The 27,075-nt window shown below is 42.6% G+C and overlaps 1 protein-coding gene across 1 annotated transcript in view; it reads right to left on the bottom strand.

The window, feature by feature from the left end:
* The window catches only part of LOC117822796 (thrombospondin type-1 domain-containing protein 7A), a 276,882-nt gene extending 258,962 nt beyond the window's left edge, over positions 1-17,920 (bottom strand). Inside the window, exon 1 of the mRNA XM_034697710.1 lies at positions 17,341-17,920. Within this exon, the coding sequence (XP_034553601.1) occupies positions 17,341-17,491 (151 nt within the window). The 5' untranslated portion in view covers positions 17,492-17,920. The remainder of the gene's footprint in view (positions 1-17,340) is intronic.
* Between the last annotated feature and the right edge of the window lie 9,155 nt (positions 17,921-27,075).

Here is a 27,075-nt window from a genome sequence, read left to right as displayed (position 1 = left end):
TGGCAACAATCTTGATAATTAAGTAATAAGTTTGGTCAAGCTCTGATGCCAAACATTATCTGGCTCTGGCTGCTCAGACTGCTGCTGTTCTTGTTGCAACATCCCAACCAATGAATGAGCCTTTTATATCTACATAGAAGAAGGTCCCTTTCTACGGAGGCCGCCATCTTGCATCGCCATGTTAGAAGAAGAAGAAGAAGAAGAAGAAGAAGAAGAAGAAGAAGAAGAAGAAGAAGAAGAAGAAGAAGAAGAAGAAGAAGAAGAAGAAGAAGAAGAAGAAGAAGAAGAAGAAGAAGAAGAAGAAGAAGAAGAGAAGAAGAAGAAGAAGAAGAAGAAGAAGAAGAAGAAGAAGAAGAAGAAGAAGAAGAAGAAGAAGAAGAAGAAGAAGACATTTAACAAAGAGTATTTCAAACAGTTCATTCAGCCAAGACAATCACTAAATATCAACTCTTCCTGATCAGAGACCTCACACAAAATGCCCTCAAACCCCCATCTCTGCAGGAACTCCCCCATGTTCCTGGTGGCTTTGTGGAAGCAATACTCCAGCCCCAGTCTGGCCTTTATGTTGCACCTTCACAAAGCCACAGCATCAAGTTCAGGCCCAGCCTGCAGCTTGTCTCTACGAGTCAGGTAGATGGCCATTTTTGCCTCTCCAATTAAAAAGTTAAAAATTTGGGACTTGAGTTTAGTTGTTTCACTATACCTGAATCCACAGATAAAACCACTGCACTCGTGAAACACGTTCTCAGACAAACCACAGAAAGGACACTCATTTAAAACAACAGGATTGATGACGGATAAAAACGAGTTGGAGGTGATAGCACCAAAATCCTCCAAGCAGAAGAAGAAGAGTGTTTGATGTCTGCAAGAAAGCAGCTTCTTGTCCTCATAGGCCACCGTCGTTTTAGGAGAGGGGTGAGCAGGGGAGCGTTTCAATCTAGAATCTGACCACTAATGTTGCTATATATTCCCATATCTGCACACTGTACCTTTAAACTAATATGAAAACGATCAAAAGCAGTGTTTACACACCTTGGTCATCCAATCCATAATGCATCATGTTCAATAGTTTCAGCTTGTTGGCAACATTTCAACATTTCTTTCTTTCTGGATTCTGTTACTCGTCTTCCTCATAGTTCCCTGAGAGTATGGGTGGGATGGGACCACCAAAACACTGACTAATATTCTCCACACACAGGGCCTGTCTGCTGTAGGCATGGGGAGTCAGTGAGCCGCTTCAGCCTAGTGGGATATTCATATACGGTCATCCCGGTCCTGCCTGGGGCCATCTGCTGCCCTCCCTCTAATCCAGGGGCTTGTCACTGGTGATTAGCTGGCTACTCTTTCACTTCCTCTCTCCCTCTACCATTTTATATGTCCACTTTATGATGTTGATACTGGTGTTAAAGCTCAGTGTGGTGTTCTATTTCTGCCCAAACTCCTTTGTATGGATTTTTGAGGGTCTACAAATCCTCAACACGTCCCCTCGTTATCTCTCTCTTCCTCCTTCATTATATATTTCAGCCGTATTATGCTGATGAAAGGGATTAAACTGAAGACTTCTTTCTCACACTTTTTCTTTTCTTTGCATTTTAAGCCCACAAATTAGCCACCTTCTCCAAATGCCGTTGACACGTCGAGCTTTAATAGGGCTCAGCAGCAGTTTCAAGAATAAAGCACAACCTGAATAAAAGCCTTGATGCAAATGAGGTCAATATTATCAATCAAGTGTATAATTCACAGATTCTCCATCTCCTTGACTTACAATAGGTTTGAAATCCTTCTCTCTGACTGTGTTGGAGTACTGCCTGCTAATGTGAAGGTAAGCTCTTTGCAGAGAGCTGGATAACAGATATAAAAGATCTGAATAATAATGAAAACTCAATCATGAAGAATATCTTAAGTGATAGCTTGCACTGTTAATGTAGCCTTGGTTTAAATGTAAATAACAGTACGTTGTTTTCTATCAATGTATACAGAAAGGCTGGTAGTTTGGTCAAAGCACCACATATACAGAGGCTATAGCCCTTGTCGGAGAGGTTGCAGGTTTGATTCCAGCTTTGACCATTTGCTGCATGTCCTCCCCAACTCTCGCTCCCCATATTTTTCCTGTCTCTCTTCAGCTGTCCTATCGATTAAAGGCAAAAATGCACAAAAATATTACTTTAAAAAAAGAAGAAGAAATGCTGGTAGTTTGGTTTGGATTGGACGGTCCATCATCTGATCCAGGCTTGATGTTAAGTATTGGAAGGATTGCTACAACACGTTTTACTGACATTACTGGTGTCCACAGTGTAAAGAGATACATGAAGCTGTCTGTGATGACTTGACCTCTTGCCCCTATTGACAGGCTGTCATTTGTTGAATTGAGTTCAACGACCTAGACCACAATTGGATGGATAATTATGAAAGTTTGGACAAATTTGACACATTGAAAAAAAAACCTGTTCCCCCTGAGGTGGAATTTTGAAAATTCTGGGAATTCATGACCTTTAATGGTTCCTCATATAAGTCCTCTACTTTGGTTTATGATCAAATACCTGCAAAACCTGGGGCATATCGCCAACAGTGCTTAATAAAGCATGCAAATCACCGCCTAGCCAAAGTAATACCTACTGAAAAATCTGCACACCAGCTCTATCATTCTGACCTTTTACACTTTGCTTTAGCATGCATTATAAGTGATCCAGTACTTTTGGAAGGTGGCATCTAAATGCATATTAAATGTCCACGTGTGATCAGATCTCACCTTCCCACTCTGCCTGCTGGACATATATAATTTCCATGTCCATTTCTAAAGACCAAATAATGTATTAAGCACTAATATAAACTAGAGAGTGTGTTTTTGTTTGTGCTGCACAAACGGCAACCTCTGCACACAGTTCTCCAAGTGTACTGTGTGCCGAAAAGAACATTTTTGCAGCCTGGTTCAAAAAGAGCTTGTGGTATGACTGAGCTGAAAGACAGACAGGTTGGTTGTATACACTACCAGTCAAAAGTTTGGACACACCTTCTCATTCAATGTTTTTTATTTATTTTCATTATTTTCAACATTGTAGATTAATACTGAAGACATCAAAACTATGAAATAATCTGGTTTTGCCATAATCTGGATTACAACAGTAGTCAAATAGGGCTATCCATTGTGTACTAACCCTACCTCTGAACAACACAACTGATGGTCTCAAACACATTAAGAAGGCAAGTCATTCTACAAATGAACTCTTGACAAGGCTCATGTTCATTAGAAACCATTCCAGGAGACCACTTCATGAAGCAGACTGAGAGAATACCAAGAGTGTGCAAAGCTGTCATGAAGGAAAAAGGGGGCTACTTTACAGAATCTAAAATATAAAACATATTCTGCTTTGTTTAACACTTTTTTGTTAATTAAATAATTCCATATATGTTCTTTCATAGTTTTGATGTCTTCAGTATTAATCTACAGTGTTTACAATAATTAAAATAAATACGAACCCTTGAATGAGAAGGTGTTTCCAGACTTTTGACTGGTAGTGTATGTTTCCTAGGAGGCTAAAACCCCACCTCTTTGCCTATTTGTAGGTTGACTGAAAGTAAGTTGGAGTCAGCATTTTGAAAAAATGGTGACCACCATTTATGGGCTTCATACCAATGGGGAACACTGAGACTCCACAGCAGCCAGGGCCTCTGACGATTGCTGATGTTAGCAATAAGCACAAAATGACCTTGAGCAGCAGCAGAGCGACAAGAATGACTGCTGACTTGAAGTTTTATTAATTATCTTTATGATTTGACTTCTACATGTTTAATTGTTCATTCTAATTAACACTATAGCACAGCATGCACATGTCAGGAAGCAAATTCACAGTTCCTAAGTGTGCTGTGATGAATTACTGCACCACCTGCAAAAACAACCAAGAACACATTGACTCAAAACAAGCTGATAACCATCAGATATATGCTCGAAACTGCAGCAGTACAGTGAGTCCTCTAACAACAGAAGCTGTGGTATAAGCCGAATTAAGAGTAAACCCAGCAGTACTTTAATAATGCAATGTTCTCTTGATGCTCAGATTAAATTGATCGCTCTGCAGTATGAATCCTTAACCTTGATTATAGAAGTCAGTGTTTACAGTTCGTCACATGATCTGATGATGAATTCATCTTCTTTCACCACAACAATGAGCCCTTTTCAACGGATACTGTGCTACATCCGCTCACCCACAAGCCAGCAGAGACAACAGCCAAGCTATACGGTGAAACAAGAAGCTGCTTGTTCTAAAAAAAGAAAAGAACAGTAAAATATGATCATGACAACCGCACAACGAAAGCAAAGGAACGACTGATGTCAGTGGGAGAGATGGAGGATTAATGACGAATGGCTGCTGGATGGAAAGGTGGATATTTACTCCTTAGCCTCCTCCATCTCTACAGCTTTATTAGAGTGGCATCAGAGGAGGCAGCTCAGCCACTAAATGTCACTGCTTTCTTCGATGACGCCTCAATTCCTCTCAGCCCGCTGAAGCCGTCTCGTTGCCTCTCGTGGGAGTAAAGGGCCTGTTTTGAATGCCACTCCCGGACCACGAAAGGGCTTGGTTCCCCCCCGATATGGGCACAAGATTTGTTTATGTTTCAACTTGAGGCAGGACGCAGATTGAGCAGTGAGGAGACACCACAGGGACATGACTGGTGTGAAAAACAGAAATATAAAGTGCGGTCTTCGTTTTGGAGGAGACTCCAGAGGAAACAGATGACAAAACAAGGATCCTGCAGGTGTAAATGCTTTCCAGATCAAGCAGAGTGGTGTAAAAATGTAATCCTGGAGGAGGTATGAATGAAAATGGACAATGCCCTCAAGATGTCCTTGAACAAAGCACCTCATTCTTAACTTTTGGCCATCTAAATTGGATGAGAGGTTGAGCCATCCACCAAAAGGTATCTTGTCTGATCATTAGAGATCATTGTTTATTAAATGCACTGTTATATAGAGTCACGCAGGAGTGACAGCATGCCCAGATGTGGACATAAATAACCAAGTTACAACATTCAAATGGTTTTCATTGTATTGAAATAATCCACAGAAGTCTCCTCCACAAAAACCATTGCAGTAATCCAAAGCAGTCAAACAAATGAGTTCTTCAGCCCTACAGTGAACTCTGTCACACCCACAGGGTGTCCGGAGGGGCTGTGAGTGGAGCTGCTGCTAACTTAACTCTAGCTGCTCAAGATGTTATGGATTGGGAAACCATCACTGTTTACAACGTTTTCACAATGAGGTGATTTATAAGGGGACGATCTCCTTTGTCCAGTAAAAAAACCACAGAGACAATAACAATGTCACACTTTCATTCAGTGTCTCTTTAATGCTCTCTGGGGGGATTTTGGGGCCTTGTGCTAAGATACCAAATGTTGGCCAACTTTCAAAAAAAAACCTTCGTCCAGAAACCTCAATGACGTCTTGAAACACTTCATGACATATTTTCATGTCCGTCACAAAGCCTGCAGAAGTGGAGAACTCTTAAACATCTTAAGGCTGATTTATACTTCTGCGTTGAATCAACGGCGTACCCTACGCTGGGGGTCCACGTAGCTCCCGTACCTACGCCGAGGCCTACGCACGTAGCTGACATGCACCTCCTCCAAAATGTAACTCCCCGTAGAGCCGACGCGGACCACAAGCTCTGTGATTGGTCCGCTTGGCGGCTTTGTCTTTCCCGCATTTACAGCACTTCCGGGATCCCGGACATCGGCCGGACATCAACCGTGTATATCATCTCCTCCTCTCTATTCTTCATGTAATCATGTCTGTATGATAAACAGCAACATGTATCAGCTGCAGATTAACATAACACGCTCTGAACCCTCAGGCGTTTCGGCGGAGAATTGCTGCGCGACACGGACACACCGACGCACAAGTATGTGGGGCTCATGTCTGCGTCAGCCCCTGCTGCGTAGGGGAGACGCAGAAATATAAATCAGCCTTAACTCACACAAAGGTCAGTGTGGAGCTGAACTGAACCACATGTTTAACTAAGTTTAAAAGAACATCTGCAAAATCTGCTAAACTGAATACCACAGAGGAGTCACTGCCCTGTCTGATAACTGATAAGAAAGTGAAAATGTATAGTGAGTGGGCGGTTATGTGTTGTATAATATTGACAGGGTTCAACAGGACACCACTGCTTATTACCCTGCTACCAACTGAAAATACAGTAACAGTATTACTTATGGAGTTGAATTAACATTTAACTTGACATTTTCAATCACGATACAGTCAAAACATTATCCTGCTTTACTGTTATAAATCACATTAAATTGAACATGTTTACAGTAAAGTCTTAAAGGTGACATATCACGCTTTTTTCATCAATATATATTGGTCTAAGAGGTCCCCAAAACATGTCTTTAAAGTTTATGCTCAAAAAAACACTTTGAAATCAGATTTTGGCATGCCTGAAAATGTTTACATGTTGGCTGAATATACACGGCTGCTCAGAGATCACGTTACTTCAACCCTCTGAATCTGATCCAGAATCTGATCCTGACGGAGAGGCGCCTGCAGCAGGACCTTTCTGAAGGATTGGTCACAGATTTAGTGTTTCTTGTTGTTTTATTTATCAGTATGTCGACGTGTGTCTTGGTACACAGCTACCAACATGTAGCTATGTGGCTATGCTAACTAGCGCTAGCACTTATCCATGATAAATAAAAATCATCCACTAGATCTTCAAATCTGCAGACGTGGGGAGTAAAACCGACCTTTGTGTTTATTAAGACAGCCTACAACTAGCATGCCTCCCTCCTAAGCTCCTTGTTAGCACACATTTGTGCAGGTAATGAAAAACGGAGGAGGGGTTGAGTTGTATTTTATACAGTCTATGGGCTGAACAAACTCCGAGCTCTGACTCCGTGACAGACCGGATATTGTTGTTACGTAACAAAAACACGGAAGTCTGAAACGGCTCGTTTCACACACATTTACAGAAAGGTGGAGAAATCAGAACAGGGGCAGAATGGATTTTTTTCATTCTCGGGGGGTTTGTAGACATGCCAGGGACACATATTTCAGGTAAAGAACCATTAAAAAGTCCATTTTGCATGATATGTCACCTTTAACATTAACGTTTTCTGTTTTCATTCTTAACAGATGTAGAAAATAAGAGCAGCACTTGTTTAAGTTCCTCTTCCCTGTGACTTTTCTGTTGGTATTTTCTACCAAAGCCCACACCATGCTGCTGTTTGTGACTACTTTGTGTCTGTTTTCTTCAATTTGCTCGATGTCTCTTTCACTCAGCTCCTTGTGTGTTTTAAACATCTGTCTCCTTTTCTCATCTTCTTTTCTCTGCTGGTAACTGGTCAGCCATTCACTACCAATCTAATGTTTGATGCTCTCCCAATAGATTAACTGTAATACTGAAACATCCTCCATGTTGTTTACTGATGCTGTGACGTTTTTATGCTACACAAAGAGGTGAAATCATAAATGTAAAATTTGTCCCAGACTCCTTTCCACAGATTTATTTGGCATGACGTGTGTCGTCAGGTTGTCCCTGGCGTTGCTCTTGCTATTCAAACTTAATAATGTTATTTGGTTTTGTCCCATCAGAATCAAGTATTCAGCACAGCTGGTTAATTAGTTAGAAAGCCGGGTAATAATCTGAGAAAACACATCCGTAAACAACAGAAATCTCTTTCATCTGTTCGCTCATGTCACTGGCAGAGGAAGCTAAAATGCATCATGCCCTGTCTGGAATAAGTTATGATCCTATGGTGAAAAAAGTCAGCAGGAATCTTCTTATGTCACTCTAAATAAAGTTTTTGGATGACATATAATCTGTAATCCTTCTGTCCCTCCTGTATCAGTACTACCCAGATCTAAATGCAAGCTCTGACATTCAGATTAAACAAACTCCAGCATCTCTTTTGGCATCTTTCTCCACCGGATGGATTGGCTATTCCAACAAACGCAGCAGTCATGAGTGGAGAATAGTGGGGTAATATCTCTAAAGCCACAAAACAGATCAATCTGAGTCAATTGTGATGTATTGTGCAGCAAATGCTTTTAAAATCAAGTGCAATGTCATGGTGCGCTGTCGGCTAGCTCTGAATCAATCCTGCTGGGGCAACACTGAACCTCAGACCTCTGGAGTCACACTTGTTTTTTTTCCAGCAAGAAAAAGAGTAACTTTGAAAAATAGCCTCCTTCCTCTTGCAGACAGAAAGATACTGAGGCCACATGGCTACTGCTGTTATTACCTTTTCCAGAGAAAGGCTCCGCGGGCCGCTGAGTGCTCATTTTCAGATGGTTCTAGGGCCAAACACACACACATACACAACAGAGACAATTAGCCTCCATTTCCACTCCAACCCAACCAAGAATCAAAACAAAAACACAGGCATACTGAATTAAAATAAAACCCACTGGCACCACTGTGTTAATGAAAAATGAAAAATCCCAAGGAAATTCTCTTCATTTATATGCATGGCCTAAATTTGTTGCCTGTTGCTAAGGAATTTAAACAGCGCCTGGCCAATTATCTACCAGAGTCTTGTTTGCCCTCAGGTGCTATGCTAATTAGGGTCACACTGGGTCACATTTTAATGCACTCACTAAAGTGAAGCTGGAATCTCCAAGGGATATTCTCATTTGGGAAAACGCCAGTCACAATCCTGACGGTATCAAAGCCACAGCCACTTAGCCTGCCTGTGTTTGTTTCTGGCTCAATTCAAGACAACTGTCAGACATAATGCAGGTTTCACAGGTATTAGCACACGGCTATTTCAGGGAGAGGATTTTCAGGGTGTTCAGACAGACGATCCTAATTCAAACCTGAGGCGACGAGGTAAGACGAGGACATGAATCAATCAAGTTTGCGGACCCAAATCTTTTTAAAGAACAACCAATAGTAAATGAGAGCGTTAAGCCCAGGTAATCCTACAAAAATGAGATTATGGAGGAAAAACTAACCCCTCCAGAGTCCTGGTGTTGTTCTGTAACAGAGTATGAGGCAGCAGGCCAACTTTATGTCAAAGAAGTCTGATGCACCTGCATGAGATCAATAGTGCACTTTAGGTTCTATCTATCACAAGGCTCTACTTTTCATCTCGCCCCTACGACAATCAGTGTGGCTGGAGGCAGTACGCCAGGAAGACAAGGTCAAATTAATGACCTTGTCTTCCTGTATTGAACTTGTGAACCCATCACACCCTCTCTTCCTCAATTTCCTGCATGGCCCCTTCAGAGGGTCCGCACATAATAGCAGGTGATTGTAGGAGAGCCACTAACAACCCTCAGCGAGGGTGACATCCTTCACTGACAGGGCGTCTCATGAAGAGAGGAGTGTGTTCGTCTAACAATGGCCTGTCAGCGCTGGTCGCCCTGTCCCCTCGTGTGCGTTGAAAGGTGACATCAGTGTGACTTGATGACACGCAGCATCGCATTCAGAGCATAGAAAAGCTGCAGCAGTCCTCATTGTATGGGACTGTGTAGGACTGAAACTCTGTTGTTATCGAGCGTTAAGTGACAGGTCATTAGAGATGCAGGCTGACAGATGTACAAATCACGCTCTGACACTTACACAGATAGTGTGTTAAAAATGATGACCTGGAAGAAACTGTCGTCTGCTACGGATGATATTAAAATAACCTTGACAAAAGACTTTTCTTAACATCCGCATTAAGTTCAAATTGAAAAATCATGCAGACTTAAAGAGGCTACAATAAATGTGCTTATTCATTCACAATCAAGGAAGCTATTAGGAGGAACTTTGAGGATACTTGTACATCTACAGTCCATGTGCTTTATTCCAATTCAGATGGTAACATGATGCACTGTTGTAATTTTTCCTTGGGTCTCTTTGTGTTCACACTGCAAAACGGTAAAGTAGGCCAAAGTTCACCATTGCAGGCTAACGTTCGTTAAGCTGCCTGCAAAATGAGTCGTGGGTTGACCTGGAGCAGCAAGGAGGTCAAAGCCTCATCGAAATGTAGACAGATGAGCGTATTTGTCAAATATTGGACACCACTCACAATACATATGTGTGTGGGCGGCTGTGGCTCAGTGGGTAGAGTCGGACGTCTATCAATCGGAAGGTTGGCCCCGGCAGTCACATGCCGAAGTGTCCTTGAGCAAGACACTGAACCCTGAATTGCTCCCTCTGTTGTTCAGAGGTGTGTGAATGTGAACGAATGGGATCAGCTAACACTGATGGTCCCTTACTGTAGAAGCCTCTACCACCAGTGAGTGAATGGGTATGAATGGGTGAATGTGATGAGTAGTGTAAAAGCGCTTTGAGTGGTCAGAAAGACTAGAAAAGCGCTATATAAGTACAAGTCCATTTACCATCCATATGTTTACTATCTTGTGAGTCAGCTCATGACTAAGACAGGCTTTCACCACTCTGCCAAGCAGTGTTGCACGAAGATTAAGAAGTCAGACAGCAGTATGTGAAGGGACGAGACCAGCTTGGCAAAAGTGGAGGTTCCAAAATGAGAAGGACAAATCCCCTGGTGCAACAAGTAAGACAAAGTTCTCTGAACAAAACCAGCTGTGGAACCAATTGATGCTGTTGAGTCTTGTGTTGCAGCCACATGAAGCTGATGTTGAACTGGATGGAGACAGTGAGTAACACTTGCCTATTACTATTTCTACACTAACTACCAGAGTGTGATGAGTCAAGAAGCTGTTGTTTTACAGTCACGGTCTACTTGTTTTGTTCTATATCAGAGTGCAAATGCTGTGTCCACGTTTGTCGAAACAACCCTGGCCAAGGAGAGAGACGCCCCCTCAGAACAACCTCTCCAAACATCCAGGCGTGAAAGATCCCTGAGTTTTTGTTGATTTACAAAACCCCTATGGACAAATTGGTGCCTCTTATCTCTTTGCCTACACTGTCTTATACTAAAACTGTGATTCTGCTGTTATTTAACAATCAGATGTATCACTCACTGCAGGTCTCTGCTGGTGAAAAGGTGAGGTTTTGTTTTGGCAGCGTTCTTTTGATGGCTCTGACATCAACCTGTTAGCAGCAGTTACAGGCCGTGTTGCTGATGGTCTCATTTGACAGATTGTGCAGAGGCATCAGTATTGATTTCAGTCAAACTCCTCATTGGAGCTTTAAAAGAAGTTAGAACGCCAATGTTTTATTAAGTGCATGTAACAGCTGATCTGTTGAATACATAGTTATGCGTTTGATTTGATTTATGCTAACTTTGTCAGTTCAAGGCTTGAAGATCTAAACAGCCAAAGCAGGGAGTTAAACTGACTGTTTCTCTCTTTGTATTAACAGAACTTTTATCTTCACTCAGAGGTTAATGGTCTGATATCAAACATAGCCGTCCACTCGTTACAGCCTATTTCCATCATCCCTCTGACAATGCTTGCAGCCTGACATTGTGCGTAGCATTGGGGTGGGGTTTCATTCCCCAGAACCGATCGATAGAAGCTGACGTATCAGCTTGAAACTTAATGTGTCAAGTCCAAACGGATGCATAGCCAAACTGAAAAAGACTATGATGTCGGGATGTAGTGATAAGAAACACTGGCTATGCAAAAGAAGCCCTCTGGTCAGTAGAAGTTGCCAATGTTGTTATTTCTCCTCCAAGATTCTGGCACACAACTTGACAGCTGCTTGACAACAGTGTTGGCCCCCCCTGTGATGCTGATTGGCCAACCCTCCTCCTCAGCTCATTGGATTATTGTGCTAATCATACCAGACGGATCAGTCAACTCGACGCAGCGGACGGGTTCGAAGGTCTGGAATCAGGCCTGGGTGTTAAGCTCACGGCACACCAATCAAACATTCCCCAACAACAGGAACCGTTCAGATGCCGGCAGTTGTCTTAGACGGCTGAATGTCTTTCTACCCGCAGCACAGAATCACACAGGAAGCTGAACAAACTTAACAAGTTAAACAGTTATTCTGAAGGAATCTCAGTGAATAGGATATACACTCCTTGTACTGCAGTGTGAAGTGGAAAGATTTCTTGTAACACTCAGGAAATAACCAAAGAAACTCTGAAAGTAAGAAGTTATTATTTAGAAGGCTAGAAAAGCTGAAAATGCGAGCAGGTTGATTGTTGTAATCTCCTCTGCAGGTGCACCAAGCACAACTGCAGGCTGCTGAAAAAGCTTACACCAAGGTGAAAGTAAAAATTCCTGGAAATACTAATCTTAAGGCGGATATCTTTCCAATGAAACAAGTGAAGTGTTGGGTGACAGATGGGCAGCCAGTAGTCCGGCTTAATTCACTGGTGTAAGAACAACAGCCTGTATCAAGACATTGGTAACACTCAAACAAAGGTTTAACATTATGATTGTCACCAAACATCTCTAACAATGTAACAAAGACTGCCAGCCATCACACACCAAACTATATCTGTGTGAGCTGAAGATGTAAGTCTCATGTGTCGGTACAGACAGACCGGCGGGCATGCATAGAATAATCCCCACCTGCGTGGCAAGTAAATTGATAAATTGAAGTAATTGGCTAGATTGGGGGTTCGTGACTCCGGTAACTCGGGTGACTCAGGAGGCCAACAGCAGTGAGACACGTGCAAGGAAGTGACTTGACCTTATGAGGGTGACACAATAAGTAAAATGGGATTGGAGCTAGCTATCAGTGGACGTAGGAGACTCCTCCTGCATAGTCTGAATGATAGATAATCTGTAATAAGCCTTTTAGAGCTTGTTTTTAGAACAGGATATCAAACCAGGCTGACACATCGTTTGGCGCCTGCTGGCTCGAGCCATGGCATATGAAAGAGTCAGTGTTAATTCTTTCCTCTGGTTTGATTTATGACACGTTCTATGAAAATGATTTACCCGTTTCATCGTGAAGGCTCACGGGGAACACTTAGAGTCAGGCATATAGATAACGCCCAGATATCGAGACGTTACAGTAGATGATTGCTGGGATACACCATCACCTGCTCCAGCACCTGTAATTGCTTTGTCCTCAGGCAAACATGTGAGTCTTGACAGCTCAAACCTGGCAACCTTGTCGCTCAAACAACAGAGCCTAATGAAGCTCTCGCACAGTACTCGAATGGGGATGAGCACCTGCAGTGCGCTTGTGAGCCTCTTCATGTGTGGCAGCTCTGTGCAGATACAGAAGAATGTGTAGAACTGTACATCCCTGCAGTTAGACACAGATAAAGTTGCTTGGGAATTTCGGCTTATTTCAAGGTTGCAAAGGAGGAGACGGATATTTTATTTCTACAGCTTTGGTCTCAATGTAAACTTACCTCATGCAATACAGAGGGGCTTTACATCCCCTTCCTAATACTGAACCACATATGACAAGGTGCCTTGAAAACAAGTGTAAGCGTGTGAGTCAGCTGGAGATGCAGCTAATGAATGGCAAAGAAAAGAGTATTGATTATTTTATTTTCCGCAAGCACTAAAACAACCAAAATAGCAACAAATGTGAAGCTAGGTGTCCAACAGCTCAACAAATGTGTCTGCAGCATCCTTTTATTTTGGGATAACACTGGCACAAAGAAATCTGGATTCTTTAGAGAAGTATAGATGTCTTTTTGTTTAACATCTGGCAGTTTGGAGACATAACGTTTGAGTTAGAGGGGCTCACTTATATGAAACATTTGATAGTGGCACTAAATTGTGACCATTTTGGTTGCATATGCCCCAGAAGTTCAATCTGTGCAACCACGAAATGTATTTGGAAGAATTTATGTAAGTGCAAATAATTGTTGTGGTGCAACCTCATATTTAAATTCTCTATGAAATGCTGGATAATAAAGTGGCCAATGGTTGATTATTGGTGCCTGCTAAGAGGCACAGTGATATAACATCAACCAAGAGCGTCTTCGCAGCAGTGTTTTACCAGCTGCCTCCACCTAATTTTGGTTCCGCCTCTGGCCCTTGTCAGCATTGACAGGTGTTTTCAAGAGGAACAACATTTTCCAAGGACATCCATGGGTCAGTTTGTCATTACAATTAAGGCATTACACAAATGTAGTGGCAGCACTGTTTTGTAATCAGTCCAGTACGTCTGATTTATCAAACAGGTGAGAGCGCCCCTGCCTGCTGTAATTGTGTCCAAATCTCTCTGTCTGTCTGTCTGTCTGTCTGTCTGTCTGTCTGTCTGTCTGTCTGTCTGTCTGTCTGTCTGTCTGTCTGTCTGTCTGTCTGTCTGTCTGTCTGTCTGTCTCTCTCTGTCTCTCTCTCTCTCTGTCTGTCTGTCTGTCTGTCTGTCTGTCTGTCTCTCTGTCTGTCTGTCTGTCTGTCTGTCTGTTTCTCTGTCTCTGTCTGTCCCTCTCTCTCTTAATAATTTGATTAATACTGAGTGCCCTCACGTCTTGGTTACAGCCTGGCGTGTTATTAAAAAGCTATGACATGCAAGTACTTTACAGGAATACATAGATAACAGAAGTATGAAAATTATGTAAAAACTGTATTTCCATAAATATTCACTAGGGCAGAGGGAGAAAGAGAATATTTATGATACTGGTAGTCTATGTAAACAGCTTGATATATCAATAACTGTATTCAGACCTGGGGATACTATTGAAGGAGGCTTAAGTCTAAAAAAAAAAAAGCAAAAATAAGTTTCCAACTATAATAAAAAAAAGAAAGTGAACTCTCCTACTTTATGCAAACCTGAAAATTCATAACTGTGAGGTGAGATAGCTCGGGTGAAGAGGTAGAGCTCCTTCTCTCAGAATGAATAACTTATTGAAGTCGGTGTAGGCGATGGAGATGTGGTGAATAAGGTGAATGTGGATGCACCAGCAGCAAAGAAGGCTCACAGTGTTCAGAGAGAGTGCTGAAAGACTTTGCATGACTCCACTATGAAAATGGTGCTTCATAAATTTTGGTTGGTGCTCCTAAATTGATGCAGGTGCTCCTAACTTTTGGAAATTGGGAGCACCATTGTGCAAAAAAAGTGTATCTCGAGTCTGCATAGGAACATGGTTTCAGTTCAATCTTTGTTGCATTGATTGGAAAGGGCGTTTGACTTGACAACAGGGCTGCAAAATGCAGCATGAGTGCTTGACTTCTAAATAATAAAGATTCAGAGGAAGAAGAAGATAGGGAGTGTTCAATGGAGAGGAAGCAACAAGAAAAATGTTTTGAAAATAGCATCTGAGATACACAAATCTCCTGCAATCTCTCCAAGGCTCAGAAAAAGCTGTGGCAAACTATTATCACCACCACCATCATCATCACCATCATCATCACCATCATCATCACCATCCCTGTTCTCATGGTAGCTGTAATCGCTCTCGCTTTTTCCTCCAGTTACCCTCACCGCCACCTTCAGAGATATCACTTGCACTTCCATGGCGGAGGCTGTTGTCTCAATCGGCCTCATTTAAATAGAATTCTCGAAGCCAAAAAAAAAAAGCACTGAACTGTCTCACCTTCCAAAACAGATACATCTTATTTTCAGAGGAGGCAATAAAAGCAATGCAGGCCCAATTCCCCACAGTTTGGAAGACAGGGGCTGTATTTCAGCTAGACTCATCAATATGCAAAACATCAGAGCAATGCTTGCCACAAGAATATTCCCTCCACTGCACACTCTGCAAATGTGCACAAACATTTCATGTTCTTTTTTTTTTTTCCAAACAAGCTTCGATTGGCAAGAAAAAAAAAGTATGGAAATCTTCTGCAAACATAATCACGTTTTGATGAAAAGCGCTGGGATTCAAAGCTCTAAATTGCCCTGTGTGATTTTCATACTCTGCAGGCAAGTGTCAAAACCAAAGACGCATAGGAAAAAAAAAAGAAGACTCCAGGGCTGAAATCAATGCGCTACCTTTTTTTATTTGGGAAGAAGTGAACTAACTCCAAGCACTGGATTACATTTCAAAGCCGAGAGCCTAGAGCTTTTCCAGTCCAGGAGCATGTATAGTGTGGGAGAAAGGTGCTGTAGCGTGGGAGAGGGGCGTAATCATGATGACCTACAGTAGGGTAGATGTAGGTTAAGTTGGTCCCTCTCTCCCTGCCAGCAATGCTTGCTCTGCCTTTCTCTTCCCTCAAGTCTCTTCCCTGGGCTGTCTTTCCTGGGTTGTTAAATCCCTGCTTCTTTAATCTCCTTACTCAGCTACATCCTCTTTAAAGATGCAGAGCCACAGGAGAGACGGGCGGATACGTCAACTGGGGACTGGTTCCTGCATGGGCGAGGGGGGTGGGACGGGTGGGGTATTGGGGGGGCGGGGGGGGGGGGGATGTTTGAGTTGGGGGTGAGAAAGAGGAAGTTGTAGAGATTTTTGGTTCGAAATGTGTTGTGTGAAGGAAGAGCACACCTTAATCTCCTAAGCTCTCCTGTCTAACTGAGGATTAAATCAAGCTGGTCATTTAATTTATGCCTTTAAGAACTCCCTAAATGTTTCAAACAGGCTGCAGAGTCATTTTCTCAATGTCCAGTGGAAATCATCGCTGCAATAATCACTGCTACATCTGCAACTCTAGAGCCTTAAATAGGGGCTCAGCCTCAGTGTTCAGCAGTGGGCTTCCAGTGCATTCAACAGTGATAACATAATTGATTGGCTCCCACTGTGCCACTTAATTGACTCAATATGACTCTTCCTCTGATGCAGATTAACACGGCCGAGCATGTGCAGAGATAAAAATACTGTATCCCTCGACAACATCTATCACATGTGTGATATTCACACACACACACACACACACACACACACACATGCAGCCCTTGCTCTTTTGACGCTGGTGCTCTATCAATACCATCAAAAACCATTCCACTCCACTTCCCTCACCGAGCACTGTTGTGCAGCTTCACCCATCAATCATCCTCCTGCCTGTAACACACGACAGCAGCAGCAACATTTCAATAATGGTGCATCACCTGAGACTCAGGGAGATGAAAGTAATCCATTCAAAAATGGATCACTGCCGTTCTGCGTTGCCACATGCTATTCAGTGGGAGGAGAAAAGCTCCTACTGTAGATTTCTGGGTCATCTTTCAAGTGTGTGTATCTTTGAAGTTTTGCAGCGTAGAGTCGATAGCTCAGAAAAAAAAAAACACACACATTTATGAGACGAGCAAAGTGTGTCACCTGGAAGCACTGTAGAACTGTGACAGTTAATGAAGCATGAGAATACATCTGTGGCTGTACCAGATCCAAGAATCTTTTATCCTCACCACAGAGAGGCAGCTCAGTTAGATGCACTGATTTTCAATCATCTCCCCAAAATCTGAAAGTTATCCCGATCATTCAGGATGCATTTTGCACAAACTGCTTCTGAGTGTGGGAGGTCACATACCAGAGCAGCACCACGAGCACACACTAATCAACCCACCTACGGTCATAAACACTCCATATGCATAACAAGGGATCAAATATAAGCTGTAATTAGTGGTTTAGCTTTACCTGTTTCCCAGAAGTACATAGACTTCCCATCGTCTGTCTGTGTGTGAGCCCTCCAGAAACCGCACAACAGCAGCAATGTCACCAAAAGGTGCCAGCTCCCCTCTGTCCTTATCCGGAGGGTCCCCGCTGCACCCCTCCACCCAAGCCCCATGGTCCTCCACAGGATAAAAGTAAATCCACTCAGCTGGAAGGTCAGCGTAGGCAGTGAAGAAAAAAAAAAAAACTAGTCCAAAAGGCAACAAGAAGAAGTTCAGACTGAGAGAGTGCGGGTGTGAGTAAGTGAGTGAAAGAGAGAGGAAAAAGAAGTAGTGTGTGTGTGTGTGTGTGTGTGTGTGTGTGTGTGTGTGTGGTGTGTGCTATCAGTCCTGCAGGAGTTTGAGGTCCTGGTCTTGGTCTTGTGAAGGACAGAGAGATTAGTTTTCTCCTTTCTCGCTCCACACTTGGCAGGCTGGTCCCAGAGGGAGGCTGTCAGTGACAGGGACTGAGCCTCAGACGGACGGTACGGTCTTCCTCCTCCATCGTATCTTTTCCCTCTGCTGCCGTTGCTGCCTCTGTCCTCTGGCGGTGGAGCAGTGACAGTGGGCGAGTGTCTGCAGTGTTGTTCGCTTCCCTCCCTCTCGTTTGCTCTTGCTCACTCTCTCTCTCTCTCTCTCTCTCTCTCTCTCTCTCTCTGTGTCTCTGTCTCCTATCCGCTCACTCATTTGCTCCTCTCCCAGTGCCACCCTGCTCCCTCTCTCTCTCTTCTTCCACTCCTGGCTTTTGTCTATGTCTCTCTCCTCTCCTCATCTTCTCTTGTTTTTCTCATTTTCCCTTTATTATCACACTCTCTACAACTCCAACATGCTGCTTCTCACTTTCTATACCTCTATCTCTCCCTTCCCTCTCCTGTTTTCCTCTCTCTTCCCTTTCTCCTCCTCCCCCTCTTCCTCCACTCGTCCTCCACTTGGAAGCGCTGGGAAGGCGACTGGAGACCAGCAGTGCTCTCACTGGTCTCAGAAGCTCCCATAAGCACTGCTCCCAGGATCAGAGGCAGAGAGACAAGCAGGGCTTAATGCGGAGTGAGGGAAAGTGGAGAGGGAGTGAGAGAGAGAGACAGGGAAGGAGGGAGGGGGGGGGGGGGTTGTTGGGGGAAGTAAGGAGGAGCGAAACAGTAAGGCAGAGAGCTCAAAGGGAGATGTGGGAGCGGGGGTGTTTATGCTGGTGTGAAAGGGGTGTGAAAGTGAAATGATGGAGTGGAAGAAGTGACAATAAGGACTCTGTAATCATTTGATGCTCCTGCATTAAAATAAAACACTGGGCTCATTCTGAAATCAGTACTCAGAGCCACCCTGCTGATAAACATGAGCTGAGGGGATAAGACGTTCTGTGTCTTCTGATTGTTTACTGTTTGCCTCATGGCATTGTGACACAGACTTCATGTTTCTAACAGCTCATATGTCTCATTACAGCTCAAAGCTTTGAATAACACTGATAGATTTACTTTGAAATCTGTGGAGTGCTCACTCAGAGGCTTTTTTTTTTATCATAATGGTATGATTTCGATGAAAGAAGAAGAAACTTGGCAAGAAAAAGAAAACCACAATGGTTGAATAGACAAAGAAGAGAGTGGCACCAAGAAACTAGAGACGCCAATAAATGCTACAAAAATATCTTATGTAACTGTTTGTCAAGGCAAGATTTTATAAGAGCAATGTTACTACAAGTGGCTGCATTGTGCCAAACAGGTAATGGGATATGAGAGGTTATAGCCCTTTTCATTATGCCACTTTAAGCCACGATATTTATGCCCCTGGTAATGCGTCTACTTTAATATGAATGTTACAGAGGTGTGACCGTGGGACCAGGTCTTTCTTCTGCTGTGCTGGCACCGAATCTACATTGCAGCATATGTTGCAAGTTTGCAAAGCCTTGTATCAACACCAAGTGACAACCTCCAGTCTCAAAATATGAAGCTCATGTGGAAGTGTTATAAACCGCAGTTCATTGAGGGTCCGCTTGAAGCTGGCTGCAGAAACACCTGAAACCACATACACACCCATTCAAAGAAGACGATCTTTACAGCAGAAATAAACATGTTTTCAGCCGGGTTCAAAAAACGAGTGTAGTCTGGATAGCTCATTTCTCTATCGGCACACACTGTACGGGGGTGAATTTTTTAATAACGCAACAGTTCAGAAGATATGAAGATTATGAGTTTTGCCCATTAAGGACTGACTTGACTGACAGGCAGGAACACTGTAGCTGTTGGCGAGGAAGCTCAAAGCCCGCCTCTTTACCTCATACTATCTCGACAGCAGTTAGGTTGCATCAGTATTAATTTTGGCGGCTATTTTAGATTTAGTCTTAGTCTTAGTCTTTCGATGAAAATGCCTGTTAGTTTTAGTCACATTTTAGTCTTTTCAGCCCTTCATAGTTTTAGTCTAGTTTTAGTCGACGAAAACTCGAAAACATTTTAAGTTAAATAATTCAGCCTGTCCCTGCTAAAATGTCAAAAGAAAACATTCTTGATGTGACCTCTGTGGATGTGTCTTGATTCTCTAGATTCACAGAGAAATGCCACGAAAGGGCTGTACTGCACATTTACGACGGTCCCTGAATGCACCTCGCAGCGACAGAGGCACTGGACAGTCAGTCAGTTCACGGCACTCTGAAATGCATCTGCATCTTTCAACAAGGAGTTTATCAAAACTTACTGAAGGTGTCTGACGTTTCACCAAACTAGAATAAATCAAGCTCCAGACGCGGAGCTTTTCACGGTGATCGCGGCAACGACGTCAAATATTAAACAGACGTCCCCCGGTTGTGTCTTTGTCACTAACGCACACCGGGGGGTAAAAATCATCAGTGAAGAGGAGACAGATGCATGGAGGTGAGGAGAGCTGGTTCATAAAGCACACCTGCTGCAGGTAGAGACCAAGCTAACACTGCACCCCTCAGATAATAACTCCACCTGTCACAGGAAGTCATCACTTTTATCTTTAAAGACGCACAGTGGGGGAAACATGGATTTTGAATGTCCGACGATCCCCACTAATGTTTTCGTCTCGTCATCGTCTCGTCAACGAAATCGAAACCTACGCTCATCTTAGTTTTTATTATCAGAGAAGCACTTTAGCTCGTCATAGTCTTGTTTTCGTCAAGAAAAAAACGAGTCGTTGACGAACATTTATCGTCATAATTTCGTTGACGAAATTAACACTGGGTTGCGATCAACATATCCTATTAGGCTCCTGCCGATGATCGGCGCTTCAGAAACAGCTGGGTGACGTCACTGATACTATGACCATTAATTATACAGTCTATGGAAACAACGCAGACTGCAGGCCCTGTGATTGGTCCACTAGGTAGCATCCTAACGTCCACCATTTACAACATTTCAGGTGTTGCAATCTGCACTTACCCAGCGGCTGAACATGCAATCTCCTCTGACATCTCCGACATGTGTGAAGGTGACCGGGCCTTTTCATTTAGAGCTCAAAGACTGTTGAACTCCTTGCCACTACTGATTTGACAGTCCATACCTTAACTGCTTTTAAATCCTCACTAAAAACCTTTTTATGTAAGAAGGAATTTCTCCACCACCAAATCGTGAATATTTTTCTGATTCCTGTTTTCTTCTCTTTTTTTCTTGTCTGCATCGTTTTTATATGATTTGTAGTTTTCTGCATTTTTTGTTGTGAAGCACTTTGTAACTTTGTTAAGAAAAGTGCTATACAAATAAAGTTTATTATTATTATTAGTTGCAATAATCACATGATCAACATTCATCAGCTCCAACTCCAACATAAGACGCTTGGATTCCATGTTTTCCTGTGCAAGCAGAGAGTGAAGTGGAACAGGGAACTGGCAGTATGAGGAGCATAAAAATGGCACCGCCAACTAGCATTTAGGTGGCATACTTCAGAGTGATGCAGACACTCCAATGCACAGGTATGCAGTGCTCACGAAGGTGTAAACACTACATTACGGTAAACTATGGCACAGAGTCAACACAGAAGAGTAAACCAGGCTTTGCAGGAGTGAGACGGGATCACTGTGAGCCAGCAGAACAGTGTTGCTTAACCCTCAGCCTGTTTGTTCCAAATGAAAGTAGAGATTGTTGAAGCCAGATCACAGATATTGAACTCCAAAATTAAATTGATGTCCTTATGAATCTGGTTAATGTAGTTTCTGAGCAGGAGTCGTCAGTGTCCCGACTGCGGACTATTTTCTGCTGTGTGTTACCATATTGGCCAGAATACAGGATGACCTTGATTATATGACTGCTTGTCCTCTGCAATTTTGGGTGTAATGCAACTCAACACATTTAAGATCACTACAAATTAGTGGGTGACAGTATAGGAAGCCAACATATCAGCTGTTAACAGAGTGACGCCAAAAGGCGCAGGACGTTAAATGGGATTGTCTTTAAATCTCGTGCACGGCTTGCACACAACTGTCAATCAGAGAGACAGCCAGATTACAGAGTTAGATGTGGGAGAGAGAGAGAGGAGGGGGGGGAGGGGTGATGCAGGTAGAATTCATTTGCTTGAGTTTAATGTTGTGTGCTGTTTCAAATGCTCTGCCTGCACTCCTGACAGGCAAAGGTTATGTCAGAACACCTGAGTGGCGGGCTCTGAGTTTTGGCAGAGTCAGCCTGTCATACCTTCACTCTGTGTGGCTTTATTTGGACAAGCAGATGATGGAAGGGACAAGACTGGTGAGAGCAAGATTTAGAAAAGGCTGAGGAAGCAAAGTTGTGTTCGTTGACTGATGAAAGAGTAGTGATAAATTACTGGCTGCGTTATTTAAAACTTTGCAGCCAATACACCAGTTTAACATGTAGATGCATTGCGAGGGAGACCAAGCTAGCAGCGCCACTTCTTAACAACTGCACCCCCCCATTAGGTCATAACCATGCATTTAACAAAAACTACATAAACCTTGTGTCGCACTGGTTTGATTGACTCCTGTGTTCCATTAAAAGGTGGCTAACTGAAGTTGTGGAAGTCTTGGCAGATTGGTCAAGGATCCAAGCCTCAAAACTATCACATTTGTCATTGGCTGAGTGTAGAGGGAGCGTGCCTATGGTCCCAGATTTCGGCATCTATAAGCTCTACTTCAGCCGAAACCCTTTTCAATCAGCCTATTTTATTTTTTCTTGTAATTATTTTGATTGTGACGATTTCTGCTGCTGCTGATCAAAATAAAATTACTCATTCATTTACTATATAGTGCTTCCAAAAAATCTTGTGGGAGGATAGGGCTTAAATTGAAGGGAAATGTAGGAACACAAAAACTAATTTTGAAAATGTCCTAGAAATGTTGGACCATTGGGCTTTGGGAACATAGGGATGAGCCCAGTGAAGCTACTTCTGGGTAGCTAGCAGGATTGCAAACAGATGGTGCAAGAAAGAACTACAAAGACTGCACGATGTTGACTTTATCCAACACAACTGGAACTATAGCAAACAGTCCAAAACTTGTTTTCCCCTCTGGAAGACCCCCAAAAGCAGACTGCATCTTACACACCATTGTGACTTATGTTCTGGATTTTACAGTTATTGCAAACCAGTGCTCCTCAAAACTGGGGTTGGTAGTCAGATTTAGATACACTTTTTGGACAGAGTCCTGAGGAAATGCTACATTCATATTCATGCTAGTTTTCCGTGACTACCAACCCTAGCTTTAAATTTATAATCTCATAATTTTTAACTGATTTAATGACTGCAGACAAGGTTGCATGCAGAAGTGGTATTGCCTCTCTTTTCATTGAGCTGTGTCACCGGAAACTACAGATAAAACAAAGCTACTGTGAAGGCTACCTCAGAAGGAAGTGTAAATCCAAAGATAGAGGAACAACTTGACCTTGTATTTGAGGACTTAAAAACATCAGCAGAAATGCATTTTTGTTCTGGTTTCAGTCCAAAAACACACTCTGATGTCCTTGGGCACAAACTGTAGGTTACAATGAAAACAGAATAGAAGTTTCAGCACTGATACTTAAAAGTAGTAACCTTCAACAAGGAGATCCTTGATTCCCAGAGGTCATGATCATGAAACTGAACACAGCATGTGTCTGTTGTTTCTTATGTGAAAGCTTTTAACCTTGTTGGATGGTTATTAATTGTTCTAAGTCTTTCTGGGAAAGCTTGTAGGATGCAATGACCATCAGCATCACACTTTCAGGAGGAGCAGGTGCAGACTTCATCCTGGTCGTGGGAAAGTGTGTCCATGCTCCTGAATTCAGAGTGTTTTCTTTGGGTTTTTGGATTCAGCCTGAGAGTTTCATGGACGGCATGAAAAAGGAACAGACAAGAAGAAGCGAGCCAATGGTGTGATTATGTGCTCTTCCCCAAACTATGACCTCCAGGGCTCAATGGGGCTGTTGGTTGGGATAAACGCCAAAGCCTCTAAATCTCGGGACACGGTGGGTTGCTGTCTCAGTTTGATTGAGAGGGAGCTGTTGTTCTGGGTGAAGGAGTTCAGTTATCTCCGGTGCTTGTTCACAAGTGAGCGGAAGATGAAGCGTGATATTGACAGACTGATTGGTGCAGAATCTGAAGTGAAGGTGAGGATTCTCTCACATCGAGAAGAAGCTCTTCATCCTTTTGTTTTGCTTCCATTTTATTTCATTTTGTGTCTTTCTGTTGAAGTCCAGAAAAAACTCAGCGGGGGATCAAGGGAATTCCCAAAACACAGTCAAAATCGTGAAACATTTATACTTATAAACTTCAAAGCTGAAATACTTTTTTCATGGGTTACTCGGACAAATGAGCCAGCAATATTTTCCAATCTTTCACACTTAAAAAGGTTCATACCTCGGGTTTCACTCTACACTTTAGTGGCCTACGCCGTCATGAGCACTACAAACTTTGGAGAGTGCAGAAGAGAGGAGACTGCAGAGGAGATCAAATATATGACCGCTGAATCAGTGTGTGTATCGATTAGTGCTGCGTGATATTGAAAATGATAAAATGATAAAATATTTCATATCAGTCGATAATGGTAATTATCACAGTAAATATCAAATCATTATTTCATTTAAATGTAAAGTCAGATCTTTGCTCCTGAGTGAAAGTTGAAGAAACCAGACAGTTTGTTAGTTTGTATCTGGATTTAGATTTCTGATGAACTTCTTGAATACCTAATTTCTGACGGTGCTTTGAAGTTTGTAGATTCTTATTTTTCTCAGGTTGAGGTTATTTGCATAATTTGATTTAAATGTACAACAAAGATATATCAAATTGTATACTGTATATCAGTTTAGTAGAGTATTGTTTTGAGTTGTGCTCTCCCTTTTAAGATTACTAAGGGATACAGGTGATATTGTTTCCCACAGTGCAGTGAATGCATCACGGTTATTCATTGTTATTCAGTTGTGCTACGGTCACGGTGTAGAAGTTGTCTCTGTGCTCTTCCTTTATCCACATCCTGAAAGTATATCTAATGAAGCGATTGAGTTAATAGTTAAAGCAGAGTCGACACAGTGTCAGACTAACGACTCTGCAGTGAGCTGGTTGGTTTTGAGTTTTCTTCAGTGTTACTGTCGCTCGTTTCAGCTGTGTTTACATTCCGCTCCAAACGTCTTTAAGCCCCGCCTACCTCTCACCCTGCGACATGATTGGCTGTTCAATGCTGTCTTCTTCTTCTGTCTAATGTTGGGTGGTAACTAGTGTTTAAGGATCATTAGCGCCCCCTTTTGAATGGTTGTGGGATGTAATTACAGGTTTATTTATATTATACAAACATTTTTCATATTCATAATGAGAAAAATTATATCACGATAATTATTGTTATCGAATTATCTCCCAGCCCTAGTGTTGATACCAGAAGTGCAGGAAATACAATGCTACCCAGTGGACCAATCACAGGACACACCGTCGGATGCGTGGATACATTTTTGAGGAGGTGCATGTCGGGCTAGGTACCTAAGCTTCTGCTTGGTACAAGGCTACACAAACGGACGACTTGTGAAATATAGATCAGACTTTATGCTTATCTTAAGTAAAAATAACAGGTAGACGCATAAACAGAAAAATATGTCATAACTTACCTTACTGTCCAATGGTTTTTGCTCATTTCCCCCCTCCTCCATGTCTGGTCAATTCTGTGGGTAAGGCGAACAAGAAATGTTCATTTTAAAAGGAGTTCAGTTTGATCGTTTTGCATGTAACATCAGGATAATCTAACTGGCTTCTGCAACACTTGTTGATTAGTATTTGCTGAGTTGTGTTGCTGTATTTCTCCAGCACAAAGAAGGCAAAGATGATTTTCCTGTAAGATAACTGCACCAAGTAAAGAGTGAGGATTATTAATACCTCACTGACTTGACGGCTGACAGTAAGTTGATGATATAGGTGATCCTATAGGCAGTATAACGTGCAGTGACTCTTAATGTACTCAACATATTCTAACAGACGTGGAAAGTACTCTGTGTTCCTGTCAGTGTGACTTGACAGTGTAACAGTGCTGTTTAAGTGTCAGCTAATGACTGAGTGTCTGGGTGTCATTGTCTTTGCCATTAAATGTCAGCTGAGAGGAGTGCGCTGGATTCACTCAGACAGACCGGAGCAGAAAAATAGATTAGATGGGGCAGATGTGGGCGGAACTGGCACCATGAAAAGTCAAAACCAGGCACCACCAGCACACTGACAGGCTAATCTCTCTCAGTAGATGACAAACGAGTCTTCTTAAAAAAAAATCAGCCTTACCATTTATAACAAACTGAACGTCTTCCAATCCAGGAAGCTAAATTTAAAACAGTGAACAGCACAGACACTATCTTGAATGTACTCGCTTGGAGAGGAATCCCCCACAGTGTGAAGACAGCAGCCTCGTACTGTGACAACACCTGGGCTCTTATCTGTTTCAAAACACAATCAACACTCGGCATCAGAGGTCTGATGAGAACGGGTGTTGACTGAAATTTGAACAAAATGCCAGATCATTATCTAGCTGTCAACTTGAAGTGAAGCCAGCAGAGGCTTTCTGTTCATCACCACTGGATGTCAGTCGGGTTTTTTTAATGATTGACTTCTATTAAAAAAACACCATGTGTGTCCTCAACTCACTTTGATACACTCAGCATTGCGATCATAAGAAAATACAACAAGACAACAATGAGTGTGACCTCAGAGATATCATTCATGGAGGATCTGATATGTTGACAGTCAGATTAAGCTAGTTAGTGTTATGTAGTTGCTATTTTATACGTTGCAAAGCTGTGTGAAATACTTGATTCTGGTTGGTTAATTGCAGCAGACTGTTGCTATGAACAGACTACTGTGCTTTCTAGAGATGCTGCTCTAATCTCAGACTCTGGAGGACTAACTACAAACAAATCTGAAGTCGAGTCAATATGATGTTGGTCATTTCATTGTGGGAAAACCAAGAAAACAAACAAAAAATTTAGGAAGAGAAGAAAAAAATGGTGTTGAAGCATAGACTGTATAAATAATGGACGTAGCATCCATGATGTCACCCTGTTTTGAAGCCAATCGTTGGCGGGAGCCATAGTGGAAATGCTGAACTCAACCTAACTGCTGTCGAGGTAAAGAGGCGGGCTTTGAGCCTCCTCGCCAACAGCTACAGTGTCTGTCAATCAAGTCTGTTTATTTCTGCTGTAAAGATCAACCTTGTTGAATTTGTGTGTATGTGGTTTCCGGTTCTTCTGGAGCCAGCCTCAAGCGGACACTCGATGAACTGCAGTTTTTAACACTTCCTCATTGGCTTCAATTATTGAGGCTGGAGGTG

The sequence above is a fragment of the Notolabrus celidotus genome, chromosome 12, assembly GCF_009762535.1.
Source record: "Notolabrus celidotus isolate fNotCel1 chromosome 12, fNotCel1.pri, whole genome shotgun sequence".
In the NCBI taxonomy this organism is placed as follows: domain Eukaryota; kingdom Metazoa; phylum Chordata; class Actinopteri; order Labriformes; family Labridae; genus Notolabrus; species Notolabrus celidotus.
This window is presented reverse-complemented; position numbering and strand designations above follow the sequence as displayed.